Source organism: Nilaparvata lugens, chromosome 1, assembly GCF_014356525.2.
Source record: "Nilaparvata lugens isolate BPH chromosome 1, ASM1435652v1, whole genome shotgun sequence".
Classification (NCBI taxonomy): domain Eukaryota; kingdom Metazoa; phylum Arthropoda; class Insecta; order Hemiptera; family Delphacidae; genus Nilaparvata; species Nilaparvata lugens.
This window is the reverse complement of record NC_052504.1, coordinates 85,661,146-85,683,265: the sequence shown is the minus strand read 5'-3', so window position 1 is coordinate 85,683,265 and position 22,120 is coordinate 85,661,146. Positions and strand designations below refer to the sequence as shown.

At 35.1% G+C, this 22,120-nt stretch overlaps 2 protein-coding genes across 5 annotated transcripts in view; one reads left to right on the top strand and one right to left on the bottom strand.

Moving 5' to 3' along the window:
• Positions 1–11,705, top strand: part of LOC111044621 — a 32,770-nt gene extending 21,065 nt beyond the window's left edge. The window contains exons 5-7 of one of the 2 annotated variants that reach the window (XM_039419434.1): positions 3,163–3,232; positions 8,747–8,892; positions 11,349–11,705. In XM_039419434.1, coding sequence (XP_039275368.1) covers positions 3,163–3,232; positions 8,747–8,892; positions 11,349–11,392 — 260 coding nt within the window. In that variant the 3' untranslated portion in view covers positions 11,393–11,705. The remainder of the gene's footprint in view (positions 1–3,162; positions 3,233–8,746; positions 8,893–11,348) is intronic. The other variant, XM_039419433.1, reaches the window with a different exon arrangement.
• LOC111044622 overlaps positions 1–22,120 on the bottom strand; it is a 49,683-nt gene that overhangs the window by 24,235 nt on the left and 3,328 nt on the right. For 2 of the 3 annotated variants that reach the window (XM_039419430.1, XM_039419429.1), the window contains exons 2-7: positions 21,287–21,393; positions 20,807–20,966; positions 18,880–19,128; positions 18,053–18,188; positions 17,256–17,488; positions 13,474–13,632 (exon numbers count right to left, since the gene is read on the bottom strand). In XM_039419430.1, coding sequence (XP_039275364.1) covers positions 13,474–13,632; positions 17,256–17,488; positions 18,053–18,188; positions 18,880–19,128; positions 20,807–20,966; positions 21,287–21,393 — 1,044 coding nt within the window. Of the gene's footprint in view, positions 1–8,589; positions 10,613–13,473; positions 13,633–17,255; positions 17,489–18,052; positions 18,189–18,879; positions 19,129–20,806; positions 20,967–21,286; positions 21,394–22,120 lie in introns of those variants that run through there. The other variant, XM_039419431.1, reaches the window with a different exon arrangement.

The following is a 22,120-nucleotide window of genomic DNA, read 5'->3' as shown; positions in this document are numbered from 1 at the left end:
TTAATAGGCCCTTAGCCACCCATCATCCCGAGTACACCTTCTTCTTCTTATAGAATTTTCTAATGAATATCAGAGGCCCCCAGACATTGATATCAAATAAGATCTAAAAGAAAACTCCCCCTAATGATCGCATATTTCTTGAAAATTATCTGCATAGGTAAGAACGTGTGCCAGTCTGCCTCTTCAGTCGATGGTTTCTATGCTGGCTTGGGCCCAGCTTCCTACTGGGCCTTTCCATATCAAGGCTGACAGCTCATAATCATCTCTGTCTTGAAAAATCAGCGATCATAGATTATTTACTGTCTCTTCCTTCACTCGGCACCATACTTTGTCTATACCTGCTGATTTAAGCATAAGGTTTGTCATTGATCGCTTTCCTTGTTTGTAATTGAATGAAACAAGCTGTGTATGAGATATTGACGAGATGTGTGTTTGTTTGGATGACCTGGCCCGCTATTAATCTTGTTCGAAATGTTTTTCTCTTTCCAACAATACCCTTGAAATTTGAACAGTAGTTTTCGAGTTATTGAGTATTTAATGACTGGAAGTAGGCATATTCTGAAAATATCGAAAAATCTCGAAAACTAAGGTCGATAGGAAAAAAGTTTACTGAACATTTTTTGTCAGAAATGACGCGTAGAATCTATGGTCAACGGCTGTTACAACCTTGGTGGGACACTCTGTATATATAAATATATATAAATATAGCACATAACAGAAAACACTTTAAAGTTTGTAATATGAATTAAAACAGGAGACACAAGACATAAATAGATTGAAAACACTCAAAAACTTACATTAGAAACGGAAATTTTCGGGAACTGAGTTCCCTTCCTCAACCGAGCAGTATAGTATAAATTGGAAATGGGACAGTTTTGGGCATGAGCCTGTTGTGCCTTTCCTCATGATAAGTATGTGTACACAATGTGATAAACTTACATATATTAAAGAATATAATAGACGTCCCAAACCATATGCACATCCACACTGACACATCAACTATTCAATTGATCAGATCCTGCTTACACAAGACTATCATATAACGCTTTCCGGAATTTAGCGCGAGAAAACCAGAAGACATCTAGGCGCCCAGACAAACTGTTATAAGTTCTTTGCATCCTATTAAGAGATGAGTTGTAATTTCTAAGTGTTGTGGATCGAGGAACCGAAAAAGAAAACTCAGAGCGACGAGTCACTAGTGAAATATATGTTCATTTTGGAGAGTAAATATGGTGAATCAATTTCATTATTTAAGATTCCAAAGAAGAAAATAAGCGCTCTAACATCACGCCTTACTTTCAAGGATGTCACATGGAATAAACTTCTCAATGACTCTGTTGGGAAGTCAAATGGACAACAATTTTTGAATTTTTTGGAGTACATGAATCGTAAAAATTTATTCTGTAACCGTTCCAGAGTACTTATTCTATCCACATGGTATGGATTCTATATCTCGGATGCATACTCAAGCAGACTTCTCACCAGTGACTTATAAATCAAAATCAAGGGGGTCACATCACTAAACGGCGAACAGGCTCTAAGGATGAAGCCCATTTGTTGATTAGCTCTAGAAACCATTGAATCAATATGCAAGTTGAATGATAAGTCTGAAGCAAACTCAACTCCAAGGTCTTTGAAGTGCATCACCTGTTCCAATGGCCTATCGTTTATGTAGTATGAATTTATCTGGCGATTAAAACTTAGGAATTTGCATTTTGGAACATTTATTTTTAGTTCATTAACTTCACACCAATGGGAAAAATTGTCAATATCACCCTGCAATGCAAGTCTATAATCCACAATCCTGATCTCCTTATACAATTTAAGATCATCTGCATACATTAGGCAGGAGGAATTTTTAATTGACCGAGCGAAGTGAGGCCTAAGATTCAAGTCGACGGTTTGGCATTTCTCTTAATGTTTAAATGTTTATATGTTGCGCATTTACGGCGAAACGCGGTAATAGATTTTCATGAAATTTGACAGGTATGTTCCTTTTTTAATTGTGCGTCGACGTGTATACAAGGTTTTTGGAAATTTTGCATTTCAAGGATAATATAAAAGGAAAGAGGAGCCTCCTTCATACGCCAATATTAGAGTAAAAATCAGACTATAGAATTATTCATCATAAATCAGCTGGCAAGTGATTAAACAGATGTGTGGAGAAGCCAGTCTATTGCTGTATTTCCATAAGGTCTATAGTTTCAATCAGGTACTTGTGGATGAGAATACTGCGTGAGGTCTACTGTTCACAGAACTACTAGTAATAGAAGGGACATCATTTATGTAGAAAAGGAATAAAAGGGGCCCAAGATTGGAACCCTGAAGCACCCCTGATGCACACTCGAAGAATCTAGATTTAAATTTTAACATAATGCATTCTTGATCACAAATAACTCTGCAGAAGGCTCACTAAATTATTACTGAACCCCATCTGCCCAAGCTTCCTCAACAATAGCCTATGACTAATAGTATCGAAAGCCTTGGACAAGTCGGTTTGCATTACATCAACAGGGCCTCCTCCATCCCTCCTCCAATACCCGTGATATTTCATTACTGAAAGTCATTAGGTTGGTCACCGTCGAGCGACCTGGCAAGAATCCACGTTGCTCATCCGATATGGTACTCTTGACCTGCCTAAATATAAAATTGAGTGTAAAATTTTTTCGGATATTTTTGAAAAGCAATTTAAGATAGAAATGGCTCTGTAATTGACAATATCAGTTCTTTTACCAGACTTAAAAACAGGTGTTATTCTAGCAGTTTTCCACTTTTGAGGAAATCTGCCAGATTTTACAGATAGATTTAAAATATAATGAAGAAGTTTCACAAGAACAGGAGCACAGCCTTTTACAATGAACGTGGGTATTGCATCAGGGTTCTCAGAGCAGCCAGACCTTAAGGCACCTATAGCGGTCATAATCTCATTAACAGATATTGATAATAGCAATGCTACAATCTAAGGTTTGCACAGACTATAATACTTAGTCTTGAATTGAAAGTACATTATTAAATTTACAGACTATAAACTACTGACTTTAGTTGATGATAATAATAACGCACAAACCTAAGTTTATGTGGACATCATCCTCATTGGAAAAATATATCCAGGAAATATGAGAGAGATGAATTAATACAAATTAAAATGTGAATTTGTTACAGAACTTCTGAAAGATCTTCTTCCGCCAGTAACATTAAAGGATATATTACACAAATTGAATAGCCAAGATAAGTAAGATTAATCACAGAATATTTATTTGTTTAATTTATTCAATCAAAAATGCAACAAATCGGTGATCCATTTTGCTTCCATGACAACAATGAAATAAACATTCGAAAATTAGTTAAGAATTGAAAATAAAAATACAATATAATAAGATGAATGAATGAAATGTTTTTATTCTCAAACAGCATGTTACAAACGTTTGAAATGTTAATTATACAATAATATTATTCGATTCGCTCGCCTTATCCGTCTATAGTGAGGTCCACGTTATAATGGCAGTGTTTGATTAGCAATGGTATTGCTATCCTTGTCTATCATTCAACAAAGCGGATAGCGCTATCTCTTTCACGCTTTGCTCTGTTGCCAGATCGTCTTTTAATAATGTAGAATTAATTAATTTACAAAATATTTCATCTCAATCATGAAAATTCATTATGAATTCATTAAAAATATAATTTCTTGCTTAATAAAATATAATTGATTATTTTAAACGAGAATGAACCGTTTTCATCAATAAACCTGTATCAGCTACCGTATATAGAAGGCACTGACAAGACAGGCAACGTTGTTCTGCTATCTTTCTCCACTGCCATTATAACGTGGACCTCATTATAATCTCCTAGGCTTGAAATACTTCTATAGAAAGTCGCCTTTAGGAAATAATAAATAAATAACTAAAGTCAAGGGCTCCGCCCCCTGGACCCCTGGCTCGCTTCGCACGCTTTCATTTTTCATTTCAGCTTTCTTTGAATTATGCAGGGTTTCAAAAATCTTCATTTTTATAAGAATTTATAAATATTTAGTTATTTTTTAATTAGAGACTTGGTTAGGATATTATCAGAATTATGTAGGTACCGTAGTTCTTTGAAATTTGAAACTGGAATGATACAGGAAAGTTGACAAACGTATCAACACGGTAACATATTTAACCCTCTCAAGTATGAATTTGCTTGAGAAATGTAGAAAAATGCATTGATAACTCAATGAATAACTTGAGAAAAGAAACCCTCCGAAAAACGCTGGTGAAGCTTGGAAAACGCTTTGAAAGCGCCTATATTGGGCGTATCTTTGGCATAACTTTGATATCCTCTCAAGACAAAATTTCTAGACCCTAGCTGAACTTTTGTACCAAGTTCGAACATTTTCTCTTAATCGATTCTTGAATAATGTAAGAAAACGCAGTAAAACCGTCAATCTTGGGCGTATATTTGGCGTAAATTCTCAAGTCCTCTTAAGAAAAAAATGTATAGACCCCTGCTTAATTTCTGTACCAAATCTGAAAATAATCTAGCCTATCAATTAGTTCTCGAGAAGGCGTAGAAAACGCTCAAAAACCGCAGAACTTGAGCGTTATTCCAAGACCCTCCCAATAGAACATTTTCATACCTCAGCTGAACCTGTGCACCAAATTTGAACATTTTCTCACAATGTGAGAAAACACAGAAAAACGCTAGGGAACGCTGGGAAAACACAGTAAAACCGTCTATCTTGAACGTATCTTTGGCGTAGTTCTGAGTCCTCTTATGAATAAATGTTTAGACCCTTGCTGAACTTCTGTACGGAATTTGAACATGACCTGTCAATTGGTTCTTGAGAAGTCCTAGAAACCACTGGGAAAAAGCTCAAAAATCGCCGATCTTGGGCGGAGCTTAGGCGTTTTAACTGTAGGCGGAACTTAACTTCCAACACAACATTTTTATACCTCATCTGAGCCTGTCTACCAAGTTTGAACATTTTTTGCTAACTAATTTTTGAAAAAGCTGAGAAAACGCATAAAAAAGCTGGAAGATTTTGGGCGTATCTTTGGAAATTTTTCAAATCCGTTCTTAGTGCACCTCTAGATGGCCAAGTGAACAAACCAAACTTAAAACGTATTTGGTCCAGTGGATTTTTAGTTCTGTTGATAATGAATAAGTGAATGAGTGAGTGAGTGAAGCAGTCAGTGCCATTTCGCAAATTATCTTTTGAATTTTTTGTACTATTTTCTTTGCATTTAGTAAGATTTCTTATACAAATGGAAGTACACTCCAAAAGTAAAATGCCTTAACCCTCTCTGCGTTACAATGTAATCCATGGCGTTTTTTATTGTATCATCTTTACGGAGAATATTCAAAGTTTTAAGTCTATCATTTGAAACTCTAACCTTTCGTAATCCATGAAAATTGCATCTGTCTTGGATTTGGAACTTTCTGAGCTGGAGTTGAGTTACAATGATTTATATAAATCGTGAGAAAGTTATTGAACATTAATTTCATCTACACTTCCAGCATTTTAAACTCAATTCCAATTCACCATAGATAAATCTTGGTTCAGAGCATTTAAATTAGTTTCATTCATAACACGGAAGGTTTTTTTTTCATTTTTAATAATTGTGTTCTTATTTGGTTTATTTATTTTTTCATTTTCAATGTTACCGTACACTAATACCTTCATGATCGGTGAGAGGGCAGGAAAACTTTACATTGTCACAGAGATCAGTTGGATAGTTAGTTATTATAATTATATAATAAATTTCTATAGCACTATTCTGAGAAACTCGAGTTGGTCCGTTTGTTACTTTGTTTATTTGGAAAGTGGCTAGAAGGTTCTCCAGTAGTCTTTTATCTCTGTTATTGGCCAAATAATTCACGTTAAAATCTCCACAAATGCAAAAGATTTTTTCTTTTTCCTTCACTATTTTAGCAATAGCTGTTTTGAGAAAACAGAAGCTTGATGAGTATAGTAAAATTCAGAATTTGGTGCTCGATTATAATAAAACAATAATCTTACTAATCATCGACCTCAACTTGAACTTCACAGCTGAAATTTCAAAAGAACCTTCGGTTGCCAGCGACTCAACATCTCTTCTTCGATGAGAACTAAAGACAGATTCCTCACGAACAACAATACAGTCATGATCCTCCCTTTTTTAAAAATTTTCTATTTTACTGTGCTTTTAATTCATAGCCTGGCAGGGAAAAAACATCTTATTCTCCTTCCAAATAATTCACGTTAAAATCTCCACAAATACAAAAGATTTTTTCTTTTTCCTTCACTATTTTAGCAATAGCTGTTCCGTAAAACATAAAATATCAAAATTCTCATTTCTATCTAACAAAAACAATTCCAGGTCTAATTTTTCATTTGAAAGACCCTGGCAGTTTACGTGAAAAAGTTTACTAACTATAAAAAATCGAACGCATTGTCACCATTCAATACTGGAATGCGTCTACTGCTGGAATTGTCAAGACTAATTTGAGCGTTCAATTGTACTGTAGAACTATCACCACGTACATTTCCATTTATCAAATGATTCTTGATCAATTGGACAAGCTCTGGCTTCCCTCTATTTTTATTGAAATTTAGTCCATGACGTGAGTAATCTTTCATTTCGAAGTTACGTTAGATCTAACATATCAATATTATCATGACTTTCAAATCTCTGAGATATCAACTTACTCTCAGATATTAACTTGCTAACATTGAGGTTCATAATCGGTTTGTCGTATCTAAAAGGAATAATTGAAACAACTACTTTTGCACGCTTGGCTCTTTTATTATTGGTTTGAAGTCCAAGTTGTCAGGCTGAACTGCTCCGTCAACTATATCATTTGTACCTCCTAAAACTATAACAGTGTCGTCATGGAAAAAATTCTTTGTAAAATCAGAAATTTCGCCCGTTACTGCATCAAAGGAGCACCCTGGTCTACTTAAAACCGTCACCTCGAACCCATTTCCCACCAACTGACTATTTAGACCACTCAATGTCCCTTCCGTGACTATCAGTAGTACTAAAACCTTTATCTTAGATTGTTCTAGGTCTGCTCTGGATCTTCTTGCTCTTTTTATTTCGTCCTTCTTCACTATCCTCTCATTATCTTTTCCGAATTTACCAGAGTCTATAAGTTGTTGGAGAGCATTAAATGAGTTCTCTAATCTTATCTCACTTAAATTAAATGAAGTGTCAACTAGTGTATCTCTAGGTGAGTAAAAATTTCTCAAGTCCGCCACCTCAATCTCTAAAGCATTTTCCTGAATTATTAAATCTTGCAAAATATCTATAGAGTATTTAGGAGTACAATGCTCCAATATAAGCTAAAATTAGCTTCATGGGACAGTCAAAAAATTATAATATGGAAATATAAATAGATTAGTCATGTATGATAGATATAAGATGTTACTGTATAATGATTACTTCAAAATTTGTAAATACTGTCATATAATGTGAGAAAATTTTTAATAAAAAATATTATTATTATTCCTTTTATAAGCACACTCTTGCGGATATATTTTCAAAGAAGGGGCACTTTTATGCAACCTTCCTTTCATCTTTATAACACTGTTTGACTATTTTATGAACTTACGCACAATACGTGCAGTGACAAGGAGGATAGATTTTTGCATTCTATTCAGCACCTCGTCTACCAAGTCAATACTTTGACACATTTCCACAACCGACTTGAGTATCAGGCCATTGACTGTTATTACAATTGCAACTACTCTCACTGTATTCAGCCCATACATTTCCTTCAGCTCAAATGATAGCTCTTGGTATTTTCTGATTTTCTCGCCTCTGGTCTTCTGAGCATTCTCATCTGAAGGTACAGCGATATTCTCTTCTCCAGCTGATCCAATACTAGGATGTCAGGCTTGTTGTGTACTACTCGCCTGTCTGTAATCATTTGGACATCCTAGTAGATCTTGACGTGATTGAACCCAACCAGAGGAGGAGGCTAATAGTTATAGTAAGAGGGGACCTCTACAATATTCCCAAACTTGATCTGCAGCTCCAAGTGCACAATTTTTGCCACATTGTTATGGCGCAACATATACTCTCTTGGGGCTAGCACTGAGCAGCCAGATACGATATGTTGGATACTTTCTACTGCACTGGCACACATCCTGCATTTGTCACTTATGGTCCTGTCTCCCATTATATGCCTCCTATAAGCATTTGTTGCTTTATTTTTTTTTATCCTGTTTGAGGTTTTGCTTGACCACTCTTCCCCTGGGCTCCGACCCCCAAAGGAGAGTGACTAACGATTTTACCAGAGTGACTGCTCCACATGTCCATGTGGTAAACAATCATACTGGGTCCGTTACCAATAAATCATTCGCTCTGAGTAGACGTAATGAACCAAGGATGACAGCCTTCTGCATTTGACCTGCGAGTGCAGCAGCAGCTCTCTCACAGGCTGGAATGGTTTTAAGGTTGACCAAAAACGAGGGTCTCATGCCACCCAAAACTCCTATAATCAACACCACCATTCTTATGGAGTAGCCTGGGTTAAGCCTGTATTATTATTATTATTATAATTATTATTATTATTATTATTAGTAGTAGTAGTAGTAGTAGTAGTAGTAGTAGTAGTATTATTATAGAATATAGTAAAATTTACTGAAAACTGTTGTTTGGAGATCTGTTTAAGCTTCACGTTTACTAGAGAAAGCGATTGATAATAATTATTTGGAAACCGAAACTAACATCACAATACAAAGTGGTTATGACAATGTTAGGTTTTATTTTTTATCAATTTTCAGGTATATGGAAGCAGGACTCCGACTCTGTGTCAACATTGACCTTTGGAGAAAGATAGAATTACGAAGCATATTTCCTGAAACTATAGCTAATCAATTGGCTGCAAGTCTGGGGCTTGTAAGGGAAACTGATCATAAAACAACTAGTGGTTAGTATCAATATCTAGAAAATAGTCTTGCCTGGTAAAATCTTCCAAGGAAAAAATAGTGATTACTCTGTTGCATATCCATACTTTTCCACTATTAATTTGAAACTTCAAAACACTTATGAAGTGAAAAATGCACTTACTATTAGTTACGATCATTTCGGCCTGGTGTATAGTTAGTAACGAGGTAGTCGAAAAGGGCCGTTTGCGAAATTAATTCCGAACACGCTAGATTTTTCTTGCAATGTTTCTAGAGTTTTAAGAGTTTCTAGAGTTTTCAATGTTTTAAATGTTTTCAATGTTTTTTCAATTGTCTAGAGTTTCAATGTTTCTTGGAGCTTTAATACACAAAGTTGATCTTCTAGCCCAGGAGCTTTCTACAGAGTGCCCTAAAACCACTGATTTTCGGTTCCTTTTCCAGTTCTTTAAGATTAACACCAAATCGAGTCATCGGACAGAAAAGTTCACTCTCGCCTTTTTCTAGATAATAAAATTTCGAATAAATTGAAATAATTCGGAGCTTTCTATCTGCATTGAGTGCTGAGTTAATTTTTTCAAGAATGATTCAAATTTTAGGGAAAATTTAAATTTAGAAAAAAATCTGCTTTTAATCAATCATATCTTCCGATTTCAACTCAAAATCTCTCTGGGCTTAATTTTGTGTTCTACCCAGTTAGACCGTTATAACTTATCTCAAATAGATTTCCTCGTACACCTTATAACAAAAACTTGCATTTCACCAGTTATGTTCTATGTAATCAACTCGTGGTATTTAGCGCGGAAAAACGTACATTGGGCAGATTAACTGGATTATAGGAAATCATAAAAGTTTGACTTATAATTTTAAAGGTCTTAAAACAAGCTATAACATTTTATCCGGAAACGTAAACTCTTATTTGACAAAATATAGAATTATGAGGTGGAAAGTTCCTAATTTTCTGGCTTTCTATGGAATAGCTTCCTAACTTAGGGCGTGGGGTCCTGGGAGGTAAGTAAGCGTGGGGGGGAGGTAAGATGAGTATCTTGTGATTCCGCATGGTTATCGTAAAACATTTTTTCTCGTGGAATACTCGATATGGAACATTGGAAACCTAGTCAAATTTGTTGATAATTTTCTCCTCCTTTCACTCCAATAAACGATTCTATTCTTACGATTACAAATAAAAAATTACAGCTAAATGGGGAATTTCATTTTTCCATTTTTCAAGATTCTACTAATATCAACAGCCTCTAAATTGAGACTGAATGATAGGAACTTTCGATTGGTCTCAGATTGTAGAGAATTCCATGTTCTAAATGCTCAGTTGCCTCAAATCCATCTTAAACCATTTTTCTTTATTGAGAAACTACCAAAAACGTGAAAATCAGAAAAATATCTCAATTTTCTTGAATTTTTGAAACGAGGGAATCAAACTTTTTAAATTTATGTATTCAGGGGTACTTATTTTTATAAATAAAAATATATAATTACATTGTTTACAAGTGATTTGACAAAGCAAGAGGCGCTTTGCACTGCATGGACAAAGCCTTGTCACATATTATGGAAAGTGTGGATTTGACATCACAGTACTGTAATGTACTGACAATGGTCTTAGTACAGTCTAAGCCTGGGCCACAGTATTCTTACAGCATACAGCGTACAGCGTTCCGATCCGACTCCGTTCATACAGATGACAGCGATACAGACAAGGGACTTGAATGCGGCAAGACACCCCTGTTCAACCTGTTTAATGATTGATATACATTACATATTATTTACCTCAATATGAATGCCAAACTGATGCAATAAATCTAAATAATAAGTACCGCACGATATATGATTCCAATTTTCGAACTGTTTTGCTACTCGTCGCCAGCACACAAACCAATAAGGTTTTGCTGGTAACGCCGATTAATTTCAATAGATTAAACATTATATTCTTTGCACTCAAAAGTTACTTTTTCAATATATTTTGGGCCGGTTTCCGAGCTCAGGATTTAGCTAAGTCCTAGACTTTAAACAGCTGGAGTCAGAAAATTGGCTTTCCAAAACGGGGCGTAGTCGCAGCTTTCATTTCAGTAATCGTAGTTTTTATTTTATCATTTCTATAATTGGAAACGTTTTTTCTTGACGAAATTAGACATTCCTAAATAATTCAAAATAGCTGTAACTTTACACTATTTTATTTTGTGTTTAATTTTCTAGTTTTTCTAGTAATTCAAAGTGACTATGACAATGACTGCGACTACGCCCCGTTTTGGAAAACCAATTTTCTGACTCCAGCTGTTTAAAGTCTAGAACTTAGCTAAATCCCGAGCTCGGAAACCGGCCCTATATATCGTTTTTGTGTATTATTTTGAGCCAATAAATGAATTTGAAATTAACCACCACCCCTACGACCCACAAACATCGTAACGCTGCAAGACTGCGTACTTTACTCTTATTCAGTTCTCTATTTCCCTTTCTATCTAATTTATAGATGTGATGACATTGGTCAAAAATAGAGCTTCAAATCCCAACTAGATCTTCGAACTAATCTTAAAACTAGGACAAGACGAAGAAAAAAAGAAGATGGAAAAGAAGAAATCCGAATGAAATATAGTGGAATATTGATAAAAATAAGTTATTTTTTCTCTGTATATTGCTGTTGAATACAATTCAATAATAAAAAGCAAATTATTTATTCAAAAATAAATGTGAAATCACTACCTTATCTGTTATCTTGATACTTTCAATCTAGCATGTAAATGCTTCCTCATCCCTGTCACACCAACTCCGCTACCGCCGCGGGAGCGAAATTTTATAAATCTCTCCCTATGTACTCCACCTGCTAAGCAAGCTCTGGCCTGGTAGACTAACTTAATACCAGTTATATATAACTTATATACTAGTTATATATAACTTATATACCAATTATATATAAATTATATCCGAGTTATATATAACTTATATACCAGTTATATATAACTTATATACCCTGGTATTGTAACTTGTATGCCAGGTCAAACAGAGCTTGCTTAGCAGGTGGGAGAACCGCCTAGTACCGCGAACGCGCACGACCACTTGCTGAAAGATTTTTCTAAGCTCGCGCAGCAGATGCGAAGCGAGGCAGTGTGACTACTGACTAGTCATATTTGAATGTATGGAATAGTTATTTGTGCAACAAGTGCTCAAAGTGACAGTTTGCTGCACCGAAAGAAACGTTTACGCACGAGCCATAGGCGAGGGCGGAATGGTTTCTTGAGTGTAGTAGAGGAACTTTGCGCACGTATTTCACATTAAATTTTTCCTACAGTTACCATTGAATATGAAAAGTGGTTGATTATGGGTAAAATGTTGGCTGAAATCCATCAAATGTTTGTCTGTATAATTTTGTTATTAATAACAACTTTAATTTATTTTAAACTTGATAATCCAATTGAAAATTAATAATCGATATTATATTTAAATTAAAAATTAAATTAATCCAATTAATTTGAAAATTCGAATAATTTTGAGTAAATCTTAATTTCTAAATAATTTTTCAACCAATCAATTTATGAATGAAAAAAAATATTATTTGAAATAATGAATAATTAATAATATTCAAAATCTATAATTTAATGAGTTCTCATTTTTATTTATTTGAAAATAAGAAAAAATATAGATAGAACAAATTTGCATTCAAAATACATGCCAACAATGTCAACAGCTGATTGGGATGGCTGCAAGATAATACGCAAAGTATTAAGAGTTCGCAAAGTAATACTTTGCGCACTAGTGCGGAAAAGTGATTCTTTGCGTTCTGTAATCAGTGCAGGAATGGTCACTTTTCAAGGTAACTGTAGGAAAAGAGATTTTCATAACAAGCAGCCTGCTTCTCCCACTACTCAAAGAACTCTTGAGTAAAAAAAATTTTAATTCTAATAATAATGCCGCGGTATGATGTCCAAACTTGGGTCGTGGAACTCGAAATGCTGTTAATTTAGAAAATGCACGGGAAAATCAGCAGCAAGGAGATATACCATTCAATTTCCCAGCAATCTGCATTTAACTATATCTAAAAATACAAACTGCTGCACAACTAACTAAGCACATAGGAAGTCCATATTGAGATATAAATGTAAATACTGATTTTTGGATAATTTTCATAAAAATATAGTGCATCAGATTAAGCTAAGGCTAAGCACACCTGAGGAGGCGCGGCTTGGTGATACAAGGTGTTGATCTTATGGAGATTGCCTTATCACACCGTTCCACGCCATGCCCGATTCAGTGTGTGTGAGTTCATCCATTCAAACCAATATAAGCAAGAAGCACCTGGATGCAAAATGCCACATCGCGCCTCCACAGGTGTGCATCCAGCTAAAGTTTGTCATGAGATGCATTAACTATTTGGCAGTACGAAGTTCGCCGGGCTAGCTAGTTAAATAATAAATTGGCATGATTGAGATTGAATATTTTGTTAATTAATTAAATTTCTACATTGTTAAATCACGATCTGGCAACGTTGCAGACGTAGGAATGGTTAGGGCTATCTGTTTTATCGAAAAACAACACCAATGTTAATCGTACACTGGCATCATAAGGTGGACCTGACTATAGACTAGAGCAAGGCAGCCTACCTGGAAGTGAGCGAGGACTCGGTCGACATCCTGCTCGTCGTCGTCCCCCCCGAAGAGGCCCCCCCAGTCGGTGGTCTCCTGCAGCTCGGAGAGACGCGCGCGCACCAGTGCCAGGTAGTCGGCCAACGCCGAGTGCGCGCCCTGTGGGGCTGCAGGCACCTTCAACACAATCACACTTACATTATCTATATTATGATCAAGGAAAGGACTGACTTATACACGTACGGAAAAGGAAATTCACGTATGACGCATCATAACGTCTGAACTACTAGACTGATTAACTTTAAGAATTTTGCATACTATATTCTTATTTCACTGAGGATGGTTATAAGCCTATTTTCGTTTCTCTAAGATTTCATAACGTCATGTTTTCAGTTTGCAAAGTTATTAATTAGTCCCTTGCGGAGCATGGGTTACCTACTAGTTTAAATATTGATGAATATAGCTGATACCAACTAAATATAATAATAAGCTGATAATATATAGTATACCACCTAAATATAGCGGGTATGTCACAAGTTATGTAATGGACTTAAAAACAACACAAACCAGAGTAGATTATTACTATTCCACTAAGGTTTGTTTTGCAGACTAGCAATGATATGATGAACACTGTCAATGTATTGTCAATCATATTCAGATTGAGTGGCTTACAGTGATCAATCCACAATTCCACATTCACACAGCTCAATCCTCATAGCTCAAAAAATACGGAGTCTCCACTAAATTGAAAGCCTATCCATTCATTACTCATTCACAAAATAAGTGATAATGTGTATGAGTGAGAAATAACTATTTTAGTGAGATAACATACTCGTATTTATGAGAAAATTAAAAAACTCAAAGTACCCTTTCTTAATACTTTATTTTATTACAAATAATCATAATAAGAGCTGCTACTGCACTCGCAGGTCAAATGCAGAAGGCTGTCATCCTTGATTCATTAAGTCTACTCAGGGCAAACGATTTAATGGTAAAGGACCCAGTATGATTGTTTACCACATGGACATGTGGAGCAATCACTCTGGTAAAATCGCTTGTCACTCTCCTTTGGGAGTCGGAGCCCAGGGGAAGAGTGGTAAGGCAAAACCTCAAACAAAAAATAATAATTTCTCTGATTGTCAATGAATTGTACCCAGAGGAGTTTATTTATAAAACATATACGTAATTATTATAATACCCATACACTAGAGACCCCCTCAATAATCAATTTACATTCTAAAAATACAGAGTCAGAACCTACGATGTCAGAAGGCAACAGAGTACATGAAAATTCACAATCCTCAGCCACGTAAACCATAATCCCCGATGCATTAGTGAACTCACTACCAGAGTGATGACTCTTATATCCTTCAATATTGAAGAGATTGATATCATTGCATGTCTGGAGCCAAGTCTCTGTTATGAACGTTAACGTTTTCCATGAGTTCATATAGGTGAAAAATAAATCAAAATGTTTATTAATACTCCTAACGATTTGACGAATTATGGTTTTATGAAGCAAATCTGTTATAAAGCAGGAATTGACTCCATCTATATCATTAACATATTTACATTCATCCTACATTACACTTGTATAGAGCTTTCAGATTTATCTACTACTGAACTACGAACCTCGTCACCGCCCACTTCAAATATTGGTAATATTAAAATTACCATAAACATACATGAGTTTATTGGTTGCACTGTGACTACAATGAATAATTGTGAGTAATAATTTAAAAATATAGAGTTATCATTAACACACTCAACACACAAATTCATACAGTAAGAGAAAGAAGAAATAGAAGAAGACATACTATAAATAAATAAAAAAGATTATATGAACATGCTAGGAATGCGGGAAACTCCCATAAACCATAATCAAATATATCTAATTATATCGTTAGAATGACAATCTTAACGGGAAACTGAGAACCATGATTGGGATTATTATTTGTGTAAATAAGATAAATAAATTAATTTTATCAACAAAAGCCAATTAGTCAGCTTCGTGTTGACCAAGGAGTAAAACGAGAGACCAATAATCAAATATAGTTTCAGTAGTAGAGCCAAAATATAATAGTAAAAAAGCAATATTTACTGATAATGAATCATATTCAAATTTAAATAAATGGATAACAACTTCGGAAAAGTATCAATGTAAATTAGATAGCAAGTAAAGAAATGTTATCATCAGAGTCGATTGCTTTGGCCGATGAGATAAACAAGAGAACTCTCACGATAATTAAATATACTGCAGCTGTTTTAGTATTTGAGTAAAAAATAACTGAATAAGACTTGACTTTAATAATTAAGTCAACAATAAATTGAAGCTGTTATAGCAGATAAGATAAAAATATATAAAACAAAAACAATATTTATGAAGATATAAAAATCATGTACATACTAGCGACCCCCTGGGTTGAAGAACTCGCTCATGAACTGTTGTATTGATTTCTGAGGTCCGCAACTTGTAATTATACAGAGTTGGTGAGAATTATTATGAAAACAGCTAATATCTTATTACAAGTATGATATTACAGTAGTAGGTTCCATGGCAATCCTATTCCAATTGAAAAAAAAAACTTTCTGTCGCTTCAAAACTTTTGTCCGCCATCTTGGATCCGTCATGTGGATCCAACTTCATTTTTTCAAATGGAAAGGTAGTCATGTGATACGTGATTTCGATACATAGTTTCAAAGAAAAATTAATGGCGAAACCCGCACATCAATATATCAAACCGTTTCAATGATTTCAGCATTTGAAGGTACTTATACATGATACACAAATGAAATGAATGAGTACGGTAACCGGTAACTATACATTGAATAATCAAGTGTTATTGATATCTTCTACTCACATTTTAACACTTTGAATAAAAAAATTGTCATAGGAACTGCTATCACAAGTAGTATTAATTACGTGTATGTTGCAGACATGCAGACAGACGATAACGGAAGTGAGTTAATATAGAACTTATGAATTAATGTTGTGTATTATTCAGCTGAAATCATGTGTCGGCGCATAAAGTCTGTCTGTCTGACAGTCTATGTGACAACTGCCAAATAATAGCATCAGCTTCTTTAAATGAAAGGAAAAATCACAGAAATAGCAAGCAAATAATTCCAGCCGACTGATAAATAAAATGAAAACAAATTTTCTCCTTGTGCACTTTCAATGTTATTTTTATATCCTGAAAACGGACGAAGGAGTGAGTGAGTTTGTTTTCCAACGAACTTGACCTGTAAAAAGGTTCGAAGAATTCGTGTTCAAAATTTGAAGCTGATTGATCAATTCTCTCTAAAGTTCTTGTCGAACATACAGACAGAAAACGACTTCGGGCTCTAGTAAGTCAAAAGTGAGAACTTCGCTAACGCTCGTTCAAAAAGAAGTTGCTAATAATAAACTTAGTCCTAATTATTATGATACCCCACTATAATGATATGTGTCGGGGTGATCATAATATTCTTTTCTGAAACATGTACAAAATTTGTGTACACCAAAAGCTGTGTTCATTCTAGGAACGAGATGAAAATTCAGATTTCTAATTCTAAAGACATACTTCAATATATTAATGCAATTTTGAAGTGAGTGAATGGAAATGACATTCACTCACTTGAAAATGGCATTAATATGTCGAAACATGTCGTGTATTATAAACATATAATAAAATAAATTTTGAAAAGGGTACTTTAATTTAATTAATTTTCACATAGATGAGAAAATAAGAGTGACAATGCATCTCACAAGAATAAGTAATACGGCGATGAAGTGTCAATTTTTTTGAGAAGCGGCCCACCTTGTTGACATGGACTTTGAGGCAGATGGTGGGCTCGAGAGGCACAATGTGCGACAGACAGTCGACGTAGAAGACGAACGAGGCTTGCGCGGGGAAGAGTGTGAGCAGTGCCGCATTCCATGCGCCGTACTCTGTTGCGCATGCGCAAAAGCCTCGCAGCAGCGCCACGGCGACCACCGTTTGCGTCGTGCTTCTCTCGTCGACTGCCGCTGTCAAGCGGTGCTCCACGCACTCTGCAACAGATTCGTTGCAAACAAAAATAAATGGCGCAAATATTTGTGGACAGATAGGTTTTCATGAGGTTACAAATCATAAATCAAAGATGTACAATCTAAAATCAATAGAATACAAGTTGTAATAAACTGGAAATCTTAAATTACTTAACAAATTTGAGTAAACTTTCAGCAGTTTATCATCATTTTCAACTGATACAGTTTTTCCAGAATCTGCAACAAGTTAAAATTCATTGTGACAGTCAATCACTAGCTGAACAATACTAAACAAATTTGAACAATAAAATTCGTCATTTAGCATGTTCAGATGACATCATTATTTAAAATTATTATATTTTTTAGTACTTATTATATTGAAAAAGTTTACTGCAGTGTTTTAGATTACTGCAATCTTCCTTCATTTTGCCCCAGTTGTTTTAGAATAGGATAGAGATTTCTAGTAAGAGTGATGCCTTTCATACAGTAGGCTACAAGAGTAGATAATATTTGAAATAATTCAATGAATTATTTACGAAAAAACTGCTGAATCTTTTTGACAAACGTACTTGATTATCATCTACTCACTTTTGTAAATTGGGAATGATGTTCGATCAACAATAACGGATGCCACTTGAAACACTGAATTCCAAGCTGCCTTGCCTTCTGTCACAACCGTCCACATTTCATCGAATATTTCTTCTTCTCGCAGTTTTCTTGATAACTGAAAAATCAGGGGTTTCAATAAATATTAATATTACATAAACCAAAAAACGATAATGTAATCCATAATCTATAGAACTATTGTTCACCGTCACATGAAATGTTCTGTAAACATATTAGCGAATTTGAGTTTAAGTTTGTTTATTAGTAAGTATTGTATTTAGTAACTTGCTTGTTGCATCTACCAGCTCGATACATCATTAGTATTTAATAACTTCCCATTTTTTTCAATGTTTTTTGCTAATTTACATGAGTTGAGGGGTTCAAACATTTGAGCGTCTCTAAAACATGCTATTCAGTATCCGCTTTCAACTATGTAGGTCCGGTAGTAAGACCAAGTGACGTATCTTTCATCAATTGTTTGTCCACGAGTTAGTCCAACATTCCCACTCACGTTCCAACTCGACTCTTACTAGGCGGCTCACCTTGCAAGGTTGGATAATTCTGGTGAACTGTTTACACGACTTGTCCACTCGTCCGGCAAAATTCGCTTCAACATCAACTCCATTCACGGTCCGACGTCGAATCCAATATTGAATATTGGACCTCGTTGGACAATATTGTCCTGTGGGACAATAAATGGCCCGCTTGAAATGTCAGTGTAAAGAAGCCAAGTACTGTATTTCACGAGTCAAGATTCCTCTTCATCAATGATTTTCAGTAAGAGTTTGAAAATTATGTTTGAAGCATACCTGTTGAACTAGACGACACCCAGTGAACGTCTGATGATTCCTATTCCAAAACTTGGCTTGTGTCGTGAGCGCGTCTGACAAGTATTTGGCCTCATTGTATTCTTCACTCTCATCAGTGCCGAATGTGAGCAGTTCGTACACAATATTCAGCAAGAGCTTCTTCAATCCGAATGGAAGAATACCTCGCTCAACCACCAAGCACTCAAGCAATTTGCAATCGCCTCCATTTTCCAATGCTTCAACTGTAATCTGAGAAAAAATATTATTTCTAATTGAATTTTTAGAACTTCAAATTTACGATTATTATAAATATAAGCTATATTATCTCAATAAAGTAGGAGCCGTTGAATACAGTATCCGAATCATTCGCATTTATATTCCAGACTATATACGTTTTAGGAACTCTATTCATGAATATTTCTATCAATAAAGTTTTGCTATAGTGAGATTCACGTTATAATGGTAGTGGAGAAAGATAGGAGAACAACGTTGCCGATCCTCGGTCTTGTCAATGCCTTCTATAGACTGTAGCTGATACAGCTACATCGATGTAATATCAACTGTTCATTCTCGTTGAAAATAATGAATTATATTTTATTTTTCAATAATTTCATAATGAATTTTCATCATTAAGATGTGAAATATTTTGGTAATTAATTATCTATCAATCCTACATTGTTAAAAGAAGATCTGGCAACATAGCAAAGTGACAAAGAGATAGCGCTATTCGCTTTGTTGAATGAAAGACAAGGATAGCAATACCATTGCTAATCAAACACTGTCATTATAACGTGGACCTCACTATAATAGTGATACTTTCACTAGCAGAGAGATGAATCATTAGTAAAATTCATACTATTATTGTATAATTTCCAGATTGTTTCTAATGAATCATTCAAAAATATTTTAATGTATTAAAATAATAATAACATCAAGTGACCTGGCTGGCTCAGGTCTGGTGTCAGAATTCTCAGATCGCAACTGATCAATTTCAGGGGTCTCTGACATGACCTAACGACTGCTTTTTAGGCAGCCGGGACCGACGACTTAACGTGTCCATCCGAACCACAGGAGTGGCCCGAGATAAATATCTTGCCCAGGTCTGGATTTGAGCCCGGGCCTCTGAATCATTAAGCCAGCGTCTGATCCACTCGACTACGGCCACTCCCTTTTTATGTATTATTACAAATACATTGTTGTATCTTGAAGGACCTTCTCTTCATCGTAATAGATATTTTGACAACTAACAAATGAATGCTAACCCTAATTTGTTGACATTCAAAAAAAGTTTTTCTTGAAAAACTCTGAGGCTATCAAAGCTTCTATAATAACCTTGGAAAAACTCGATTTACTCATTTTTTGTTATTTGAATTTTATTGAATGATTGATAACATTATAGCAATACTGTATTTAAATGCTTTTAATCTCCAGTGATCTAGGTAAAATAAAGCTTCTATCACTTGAGAGGTAGAATTGATCATGAATTAGTTTCAAGTTCTAGAAATCATGATTTGGAAACAGTAATGATGTAGAGTTCCCTTATTAAGAATGAAAGTGTGTGAGGCTTGTTTGAAAAAGATACTGAAAATAAGCTGAAACTCAAAAATTTATCTGTACCTTAGGTGAAATAATTCTCGTGTTACAATAATATTACAGCTCTCAATATTATAGTTCAAAATTGGTCAAAAATCATGAAGTGTAAACATAACATATTTTTGGACAATTTCTATCTAAATTTGGAAGAAGAACATTTTTGGGCTTTGAGCCTGTTGTTCCATTCCCAATCATTCATAATTGAGAATGATATTTTATCTATCAATTTATAAATAAATAAATATGCAAAATATTATATATTATAAAAAAGTATATTATACACCGATACTCAGCTAGGCCTAATACTAATAAATTTTGAGGATCTCAAACTCACAATTTTAGTGATGGTTTCAAGAATTATCTGACAGCCAGGTGAATCAACAATTTCTGCATTTATTACGCTGGAGACAAGTTCAACTACCTGTTTCATGTTTCCGACCTCTTTACATTCATTCATCAGGTTGTTTGCCAGATCAGTCAACGCATCATCGCATCTAGAGTTGATCAGAAAAATATGCATAAAGACACACAATAAATACGCATTACAAAAACAACAAAGTAAAATATTGGTAGAGTACTGATTGGACGGGAATATTAGGCACCGAATAAAATCAGTTTCTTCACAAACTATGTCATTCAACTTTTCAGTCTTGTGAATGGAACATAATGGCACTATAATCTCAAATGAGCGTGCGAGTAAACATGTGACTAATTTTTTCAACTTTATTTTTTAAATAACGTACCTAACTGGGAAAATAAATAATACGGTAATCAGAGTAATAAGTAGACTATGAATTAAAAATTTTTCACTTACAAAAGTGTTGTGTAGGCAGGAAAATGAAGAATGTGTTTTTTATGCAATTCATACAAAGTTTGAATAGGTAAGATCTTGGATCCGGTATTCAGCTGAGGTATAAGGGCCTGAAACAAAATGTTATCCATTGGTAGGCTGAAGAGACTAGTTGCTATAGTAGAGGGTTATTTTAAAGGGTGGAAGGGAAATTCAATAAAATAATATTCACCATAAAAATACAAAATTAACAATGAATAGAAGGAGAAAGTTACCAAGATTTTTGACTAGACAGCCAGATCACACATTTAGCCATCACCCCCAACAATATGAGCGTAATAGAAGGGCGGAATTTTTTCAGCTCGTTTACAGGATGTATGCTGTAGGTATGACCCTCTTGTGAGGAAAACTTTACGTGCGAAATAGGCGCGCCCCATAAGAGACCATACATGCGTAATAGACGCGCAGAATTTATTCCGCATTCGTCAGAATGTATGGTCTCTTATGGGGCGCGTCTATTACGCATGTAGGCTATAGTCGGGCGGCTGGTCGATCACACAGTCACCGCGGAAATTTTTATTATTCTACGGCACCCACATTTTGGCTGCTGAGCCTGATGACGGTGCTGACGGTACCATACCAAAACCTTTAGCCAATTTCAGTCTTGTAGTGGGTTCGAATCCGGCTACTGGGTACACTTACTTTTTATCATCACCACAGTCACCTTTGTAATTTTCCATTACCTGCACTCAAACAATAATCTTTTGCATCATCCGCGATAAAAAGAAATTTGGTTTTCCTTGTCTTAACAAAAATGCAGAGAGCGACAGCTCGGCTCACTGTCAAAAAGTCTCAAAA